We start from the raw sequence: 9,952 nt of genomic DNA on the forward strand, positions 1-9,952 counted from the left end.
CTGAACACAGAATTATCTAACTCTGTGGGTGGGAAATCCTTTTGGAAGTTGAGCCTTTGGTTCCCAACAGTGGAGAGGGCAAAGGACACTTTTGCAGTGTGACTGGTTGTCACGTCCATGCCCTCGTCTGCAAAAGCCTGGGTAACATCCCCACACTCCCACTGCCCTGCTGGAACCTCAGTGACGCCAGGGAATGGAATTTTAACGTCAGCTGCCTCACATTTTGTCATCTCCATCCCACCTTCTTGGCCTCGAAACACTCTTGTCACATTGCAGGTGTCCATTGGCTCATGGGAATAGCCAAATTCCCCAGCCAGCTGTGTCACATCTCCCGAGCCTTGGGAAGGGACACAGCAAACACTGTCCTTGTCAGCTCTCTCAGCAGGATTGTTTGACTTCAGCCTCAGCAGAAATTGATTGAAATCTATTTTTTTCACAGTAGTGGCTTCTTCCTTCTGTTCCAAAGACGGGCCTGGATGGTTTGTGGAGTCAGAAAGCAAACTCAATTCCTTGCTGGTTTCTGCCTTCCCCTGGCTGGAGTTTAACCTAGCCAGGAAGGAGGTGAAGTCTATTTTCTCAGTTTGGTCAGGCTGGTCGGTGCTGAGGTTCCGTGAGATCATGGCTGTGTGACTGGCTGTCATCTCCATCTCATTCTCCTCCGAGAACAGGAGGGTGGTGTCCTGCCTGTCCATCCTTGGAGCAGCGTGGTCCACGCCATGCCACTGAAAAACAACAAAAAAAGGAGAATTCAGTGATTGGCACTCAAAACAAGCGACCAATGGTTTATTCTATTTAAAACAGAAGTCAGCTAATGCTGATTAACAAAAGCCCTAAGGTTTTAGCTCTATAAGTCCTTTTTAAAAAAACCCAACCTGTTAATTTCAGGCCTCCCTCATAAGCAGTAACATATTTGAGGAAAGGGCAATGACTAAATTATGCAAATATATAACATTTAAATGGCTTTTAACAAAACAACGTGTCTCATCTTACACTTCACATCTAACCACATCTTAGCAAGCACAGACCTCTTACTGAGGCTTATGGATCAGTATTTTCTGTTTCTCTACATCACAATTTCCACCATTTATTTCCACCAGTTCATTGTCCACCTGCTCCAAAGCAGCAGCACCATGCTGCATGTTTCAAAAGGCTTTTTCACCACTGATAAGGGAGATTTTAGTCTCTTGAACAGAAAGCACTTACAGTTTTATAGCTGTGGGGGTAAATTGTAATTAAATATATTATATTTTATCAAGCATAATGAACATATTTGTTACCAGATGATAAATTGTCAATACCTGGTGAATTATCACAACACTTGTTCTGCAAAAACTATTGGCCTATGGAACTGCTCAATGCCCACTGTGTATGAAGGAGAATTTATAAAAGTTTGTAATCAGTGGTGGGCCCTTTATACTCTGGAAGATCAAGAGATGTGGCCTAAGGAAAGAACCTTGCAGTATAATAAATATTGCAATTGATGTTGTTTCCTAGAATGGAAAAATAAGTGGGATGAAATTCCTTGTACACTTGAAAAGGAAAAGAAAGGCAAAGGGTTAAAAGAAGTGCTTAAAGTGCAGGCAAGAAGAAGAGGATGATTTAGAGCTGATGGTTGCTCTGTGGCAAAGAATAGTGGGGGTGAATCATGAATCACCAGGGAATACAGTCAGACACATAACTGAGTCTTGGACAAGTGGACTGGAACAGAAAGAACGTTTTAGGGGATAGGAGGATTTTGATCCAATTGTGGGACACACTAGAAGGCAGCAAGGAGATGTTGGGAGAGATGCCAGGGAAGTTCTGATGGCTGGGAATGATGGTCCAGTAGCCTTGTTTTTAATAGAGAAAGGTGGCAGGAGTTAAATGGAAAATCTGGACAGAACTGCTGAAGTGTTTGAAACCATAATTAGGACTCAGGACCCCTCAGTCAGAAACAATTGGTTAATTTTATAAAGTATACTTTAGTAACTTGTAGTAATTAGTGGCTGAAGTGTATCTGGCAATTTGCATTGTGATAATCAGTGTCTGAAATGTATTTGGCACTTTGTGTTGTGATAGTTGATAGCTGAAATGTATTTGGAAATCTGTAAAAAAAAGGGGACACTGGTGTGTGTTCCCAAGCCAGGCAAGTCAAACAAAAAACCTAAACCAGTTTTTCAAGCCATCAAACCCAAGACCTTAAGTGAAAATGAAAAATCCCCCTAAAGGAACCAGAGGAATCATCCTCAGCTGAGCCCTGGTTACATTATTGCTGGGAATGAAAATGTAAATTTTTTAATTGATACAGAAACACTTATTCAGTATTGAATACCTGCAGAGGAAAACTTAGCTCAGAACTTGTAAGTGTTGTGAGTGCTACAGGGAGGAAAGAGAACAGGCCTTTTTTACAATGATTACTATTTAAGTTAATAAAACAGTGGGGGAAACACCAATCTGTGTACTCCTGAACGCTCAATCCCCCTGCTGGGGAGAGATTAATTGGGAAAATTGAATGTTAAGTAACTTTCTAGGATGGGGAAATACAAATTGAGACATCAGAATCAAAAGCCATCAAGGCAAAGATTTTTATGTTACAGGACTACGAAGAGTTGGACAAAATCCCAGAGGAGGCAGAGAATGCTGTAACCCTGCTGGTATGGGCAACTGAGATGCCTAGATGATCAAAGGTGGCCAAATTGGTGAGGATTACTCTCAAACCTGAAGCAAAACAGATATCCTATTAAGTGTGAGGCAAGGGGAAGTTGGAGAGACTTGTAAAAAATTTTTAGAATATTGAGAGAATATGAATCAGAACACATCAATATTATCAGTTATAGATTAGTACTAGGTTTATGGGCCATTAATGAAAAGTTCCTGATATTCATCCAGTGGTAGCTAATCTGTACACACTCTTGACAGCAAATAAAAATGGAAAGTATTCTGCCAGCAATCAAGACTGAAAATAAGTGACTCAATGCTACTGTAGGTCTGCTACATTTCTTAGAGCTATCTGGATACAGGGTGTCAAAGAAAATAGCACAAATAAGCAAAGAAGCAGTAACATATTTTAGTTTAAAGGAAAAAAAAAAAAGCAGCTTTGGAAGCAGCTGAGAAGAAGCCATTTGCCAGACTCCAGAGCCAAGGACTATGAGCCTTCTTATGTATGGTGTCAGTTATGGATTGCAATTATGGGGTCCTGGCAAAACCCTTGCATGGCCCTCCACCAAAAATACTTGGTTTGGACTCCTGAGAGCCAGAGCACCTGAAAAGCCCTGAAAGAACCTTAATGCCAACACCCGCACTGAGAGCCTCAGTCTTGAACCAAACCATTTGAGTTATCTGTGCATGAAAGGATGCACCTGGCACTGGGGGCATTGGCTGGTGTTTGGGGTCATGGAAGCAGCCTGTCCAAACAACTGGACAGTGCAAGGGAAGATGACCCAGATACCTGAGAGCAGTGGTAGCTACAGAGAAGCACAAAAGCTGATAGGTGCCCCCCATGGGCAGAGCTGGTTTGGAGCAAAAAGGAGGACATTGGATGCTGCCAGCAGGATGTCCTTGTAAAGCCCATCAGTTTGGAGACTCCTCAGCTAATGCAGAGAATCAATTAGCTGACAAAACAGCAAGAGAAGTTACTGAAAAATGTGTCCTTGCACTAATATCTCGCAAAAAGTTGAATGTCTGGGAACAAAAACCAAACCAGGACAGGCAGTTAGCACCACTAGTGGAAGCCACAGAAAATCCCAGCAAGTGATTAGTAAATTCATGTAGGTGAGTAATTGCACCTCCAAACTAATGTATAAGATACAGAACTAAAACCACCAAGAAACACTCCAGGAAATAGAAAATATAGTAGCTAATGTATAAAGGAATTTAGTAAGCACAAAGATGACTGAAATTAAGATCAGTTAAATAAACAAATAAGTAATTTGTTTTGCAAAATAATCTCAAGGAAGGAAGGCCACCTCCAAGGCTAGTTAAACAGAGGAATTTACCAGGTAATTACTGGCAAACTGAATTTGCAGAACTGCCCAGGCAGAATGAGGGACTGGTACATTTCAGTATTTTGGTACTTTCTCTAGATGGCCAGAAACTTTCCCATGTCACACCAACAAGGCAAGGGAAGCCACAAAATTTTACTGAAATCAATATAATATTATTAAAATTAACTCTTGTAAGTTTTAAAAGGTACATTGTTACCAAGAAATCACTGGGACCAGACTTGCCTGTACATCCTTTCAAACCAGAAGATCTGGTGTTCATCAGAACCTGGAGTTTTGGACCAACCCAGGAGAAGTGAAGGGAGCCTATCAAGTCCCCCTGGTGGCCTATACTGCACTCAGAGTGGAAGGAATTGAACCCTTAGCTCACCACATGTGGGTAAAACAAGAACCACACATTAAACAGCAGGACCGACTCACACTGTGGAGTTTTTATGTAGATATGCAAATCCTATTGTTTTAGAATAGGATATGATTTTCTAGGGATATATGATTTATTGCATCTAGATTAAAATTATAATTACATATTTATAGTAACAATATAAACTATATTAATTTCTTGCAAGAAAAATATAGTCTTAAAGTTAGTGCAAGATTTTGGCAAATTACAGAATGCTACTTCCACAAAATGAGACCTTACAAAGCAAATCAGTTTTAGAGCTATTACTGTTACACAAACATGGAATATGTTATTTAAATTTAAAAAATTCTTGTTATTTAAATTAAAAAAATTCTTGTTGTGTGCACATTCCAAATGTGACTGCTAAATCAGACGATCAAACATGATAAGAACTGGTTGCTGCATCTAGCAGAGAATTAAGGGCACAATTAGAAAGTAACTTGTTAAATAAACTATTTAAAGAATTTGTATTTGCTCTGACTGGTTAGTTGGCCTTACTTTTGCAAAATATAATTGTGATCATATGAATATGTGATTATTATACTCACCTTAAAAAATTTTATTAATAAAAAAAGTAAATGAGGCTCGTGAAGGTTTGCAAAGCAGACAAGAATGGAGGAATTAGTTCATTACTGAGAAGTTATAAAGGAATTTCACAAGCAAGAGTTATTTATATTGCAGTCTAATGACTATCAGATTAGGACACATTTCAAAATATAGAATACTCAGTTTCAAGAGAATTTTATGTGAATACAAAGGCAGTTAACATTTTTAATCTTTACTACACAAATTCTTGTGATGTATTTTGGACACTGGTATTTTCAGCACCAAAAAATTAAAGCCTTCACATACCTCAGTCTGCTGCCCCAAGGCCTGGATGGGGGCATGAAGCAGAGTGTTCATCCCTGTGGAAAGAAAGGGAATAGTCCACTTTTTGTGCTATTTGCTCATTATTTTATCCACTGAGCTGAAGCTCAAGGCATTGAGTAAATGAATACAATTAAACTCAAATACATCCCAAAAAATATTTTCATTACTCCCTTCAACACCTTGAAGGGCCACCCCAGACTTCCATAACAGGATCCTTGTAAACAACTCCAAGGGACAAAGCCCATCCAGAGAGAGCTCTCCCAAGGCAGGGAGATTGCTCTAGGCACATTAAAATTCCTCACACATAATCAATAGCTTTAAATAAATAAACACAGTCATTTCAATCTGTTCTCAAACTCACCAGTGATCTCACATGGAACAGCCCCAGGGTCTTCATTCCTACACAAGGTGGGTTTGAGAAACAGTTTGTTAAAAGGTTTCAAAGGGAAGCCTTGATCTGTAAACTGAAGAGGCAGAGAATTGTGCTGCACAGAATTCTGTGGCAGAGCTCATGTGGGTCTGGGCAGCAGGTACCAGACACTGCTTATCTGTCTTCAATATATTCTAATTTGGGTCACAACCTTATTTTTCCCATGAAATTATCTATTATGCCACAAACCACTGTTTAACATACAGTGGTATTTTAATTTTTAAATGACAAGAAAAGATCAAATCTTTATTTTTCATAGAGTCTATGGTTCTGTGAAACCCCCCTTCTCACACACAAAGTGTCTTATCTGCTATTTTACCACCAAGTGTTTTTAATTTTACAGATCCCACCATTGTGCTTTATCTACAAGAGCTTTGAGGCCAGACTAACACTTTATCTTTTTCTGAGGAAAACATTCGGTAATAAACATTGAATAATAACAAATATCTATCAGACATGATACTTACTGATTAGTCAAGGTATCGTCCTTCTCATCTGCTGAACACCCTAAAAATAAGAAAATGACAACATTACAATGTGAGATGCATGATCACAGCTGTACTTGATTATCTTTAGGGTTTTGCCCAGCTCACACAATTCTGACTCAGTATGAGACAAGAGTGAAGTGTACAGAAACCAGTGTTCTGAAGTTCTCACTCCTGATGTGTCTTCTCAAGGCAAGAACTCTGTGACTAAGGAGTTTTCAGCCAGGCCAGAACAAAGAGCTGAACACGTTGTTCCTTCCCCAAATGGAAAAGTTCTGATTTCTTAAATCCAAGCTAAAATCTTGTTGCTAATAGTCTGGGAAACCTGTCAGGAAAAGAAAAAGGAGTTTTACCTGTATTTTCTGTCTCTGATGCACTGTTCTTAAGATCTCGCTGGAAGACTCTGCAGCTAAGAACAAAACCACCAATTTTTAAAAACACAAAATCATCTCTAAAAGCAAATTTAAAAAAAAAATTCAGCACTAATTTGTATATATTATACATGTTCTGAAACGAGATATCAAGAGCCAGAAGTGTACTGAACCCAGCTGTAATTTTCAGGAAGAAGATGCCATTATGACATTTAAGATGCATGAATGGAAAACAAAATTTCCTCACTGTATGAATTTCACTGAACTGGGGGCTTTTTTCAGGCAGGAAAATGAATAATGGCTCTCAGGGCAACCCAACTCGATATAACACTCTTCCTGCTGCTCGCAGTCATTTGTGAATACTCAGTGAGGACACTTTTAGGGGGAAGGGATGTTACTCCCTGCATTTTTTGGCTGAGGAGGGGGTGTGGGTGTGCAGCTCCCTCACTTGATGGTGCTGGCGAAGCTGACCCTGCGCGAGCTCCTCCTGCGCCTCTCTATGTGGTTGTCCTGCCAACAAAAAACACAACAGCTTGATACCCATGACAGGCACAGCTCCCCAGGAAACACAAAACCAAACAAGAGTGCTGTATGAATATTATTATCAAAAATGGCGCATTAAAACCACCTGTTCTATTACAGTGACACAGCTGAATCAGTAAAACACTGAGGGGGGGTTGGTAGGAAAGGGCTTGGTAGACCAACCTCTGTCATTTCATTCCCACTTCCCAGATCATCCAGAGGATTTCGTGGAGCCTTTAAAATCTGAAAGAAAATAACAGAAAATTCTGGAAGAAAATGCAGCTGAGAGTCCAGCTGCAGCTCCAAGAGCTACTTTCTTGGCTGAAGAGAGATTCTAAGAGCCAGCAGTGCCCCAGCCAATCCTCTCAGGACCGACAGGTTCTTCTGGAATGCTTTTCTTCAACTCCCAAGAGCAAGCAAGCTCCTCTCTCAGCTTCCCTTGGCTCCTTTCCCCCCTCACACAGTTTTATTTTGAGGAATGTTGTAGGTTACTCACGGAGGACAGTCGCTTCCTTCTGATGTGCTCTGTGTTATCCCTGCAGGGCAAAAAGGAAAACAGGTATTGATGCCTGAAGTTTTTAGCTTTTATGTATTTTTCATGTATTTGGAGTTCTGTAGACTGTTAAATGACTCAGTGTAACTTCCAGTACTTTCCTACCTTTCTTTCCCACAGGGAAGAGGCACTTATTAACACATTCCTAAAATGTTGTTGTCTTGCCTGTAAGTTCTTCAAGGACACTTTATTTTGTACCACATAATCACAGGCACAATAAAGGTAGGGGAGGTGGGCAGAACCCAGGGAGGAGATTACATAACCAACTGCTCCTCTCATTGGACAACATTGGCCAGGTATTGTAATTGCCTGATCTTATCAAGTGCAAGGATCTAATTTGGGGCACTGGTTTTCACCACATTATGTACCTGCAGGCTTCCAAGTAAAGTTTTGCTTTCATATTATCATTATATAGCCTGGGAAAATTTATGTTCTATTTCCAGGCATCAGTATGAAGGCACAAAATTGCACCAAGGTACGTTTTCTGAATGGTCCTGCCATGGTTTTGAGGTTAATAAATTGATTTCTCTGTTATTTTCACAAGTGTGAAATCAAATAAACAACGTGTTTGGAACAGATTGATCATTTCAGCATTGGTTCCCAGGATAAGCTTTGGAAAACTCAGCAGATTGCCCCCCCAGTCCCATGGTCAGTTCATCTCCTGACAATCCACCACTATGAAATCCACTCACCAAACACCAAAGAAACTCCCTGGTCTTCATCACAATGGAAAACACATTTAATTCAAGGGATGCTGAAGTGCATTACACAAGGTTTTGCCTCTAAAGGGCAATATTTATACCACAGTAAAATTCTTAGAGGGTTCCAACTCACATTTCCATGTTAGGGTCTGTGTAAATCTTGTCCATTGCTGAAGGATATGCTTTTCCTATAAAATACAGCAACAAAATACAAAACCATTAATGAACCTCAGCAGGATAACTGCATAAACACACAACTGGCTATTAGCCTTTGATGCTGTGTTTTTTTTCCTCTCCATCCTTCTCTAGTCACAGAAATGCTCTGAAGTACAACAGGCCTCTCAAGTCAACGTTCTCCTGTTATATTCACATTAGACGTATATTTCCAATTGTATATCATGTTAGAAAACAGCTGTGCTAACAATTTAAATATTACTGGTTATCTGACCTTTTATTTAAAGTTAAGATTCTGGTAAATGCTGGGAGATAAATGAGATCAAACCTTATCCAAGACAATGTTTGCTCTGACACATACAAGACATTTTCCCTCTCGCTCTAAACTGAATTTCTGGTATTTCAGCTTGTGCCTGATGCTTCTTGTTCCTTCTCTAGATGCAACCAGAAGAGCATGGCTCAATTCTCTTAAAACCCTCCTGAAAGAAGTAAGAAGAATGTGTTTTTACAAACTGTGAGTCTGCCTAAGGCAGATAATGATAGGTGAGTTAAGCAACAGGATAATGTTACTTATTGACACAAACTGTTGCTTTTCCAAGGGACTGCTAAATTCCTGGATTTGGGGAAAAAGAACAAATATCCAAAGAAAATGAGGGGACCAGGGTGCACATTAGAAGAGGGTCTGTATTAGGCAATTCAGGAAGTCTGTATTTCTCAAGTACCTCAGCCTATGGGGAAGGGTAAATCAGGATAAAAAGCAGGCTGCATCCCCCAGCAATTTGAGACACCCCATGGAAAATGGTCCATGGCCTCTCCCTTTACTCATGAATAAAGCTAGGGGACTCCTCCATCTCCTTTTTAGACATAAACCTCATGAATTAATTTTCCAATGCAGGGAACAATTTCTTCCCAATACCCCATCTAAACCCACCGTCGGCCAGGCTGAACACACAAAGAAGGGAAGGACAGGGAAGATCGCTGTGGGAGATGAGCCTGGGCCTATAAAAGCCCTGATCACTCTGCTATTGGGGATATTAATCTGAAATTCACTTCCCAACCACCTTCCTTAACTGTTCTTCTTTAATCCTGCTCGAAAGATCGCTACGATCCTTGAGGGACGAGCCGAGTCGCTGTGCTGATGAAGACCCCCCGCCTTTTATTCCCCCGTTTGACTCTGCGATCACGGGAATGGCTCCATAACACTTCAGTCCATCCCTGCCGCCCGTCCCGCCCCTCCTCGGCCTTTTCCCCATTAGGAGAAACCCATATAATCTCTTTTTCCGTCTCTTTTTGTCCCCGCGCCCTCGCTTTACAGCCCACACAGTCCAGGCGCCAACCACCCATCGATCACAAACGCCGCATTAATCACCTGTGCATTAATTACACCACATTAACGCACTCCCCAGACATTAATTACCGCCCTTATCGGGGGGCTCCCCACACGCTCCGCGCCCACTGCAGGCGGC

General features: G+C 40.8%; 1 protein-coding gene across 1 annotated transcript in view; it reads right to left on the reverse strand.

The window, feature by feature from the left end:
- Window positions 1–8,507, reverse strand: part of KNL1 (kinetochore scaffold 1) — a 21,163-nt gene extending 12,656 nt beyond the window's left edge. Inside the window, 9 exon segments of the mRNA XM_031061545.1 lie at window positions 1–722; window positions 5,233–5,285; window positions 5,612–5,649; window positions 6,148–6,187; window positions 6,519–6,574; window positions 6,985–7,046; window positions 7,242–7,301; window positions 7,555–7,594; window positions 8,446–8,507. The exon segment at window positions 1–722 is cut by the window's left edge and continues 2,081 nt beyond it. Coding sequence (XP_030917405.1) covers window positions 1–722; window positions 5,233–5,285; window positions 5,612–5,649; window positions 6,148–6,187; window positions 6,519–6,574; window positions 6,985–7,046; window positions 7,242–7,301; window positions 7,555–7,594; window positions 8,446–8,480 — 1,106 coding nt within the window. The 5' untranslated portion in view covers window positions 8,481–8,507.
- Window positions 8,508–9,952: the final 1,445 nt, after the last annotated feature.

Source organism: Geospiza fortis, unplaced genomic scaffold, assembly GCF_000277835.1.
Source record: "Geospiza fortis unplaced genomic scaffold, GeoFor_1.0 scaffold450, whole genome shotgun sequence".
Classification (NCBI taxonomy): Eukaryota; Metazoa; Chordata; class Aves; order Passeriformes; family Thraupidae; genus Geospiza; species Geospiza fortis.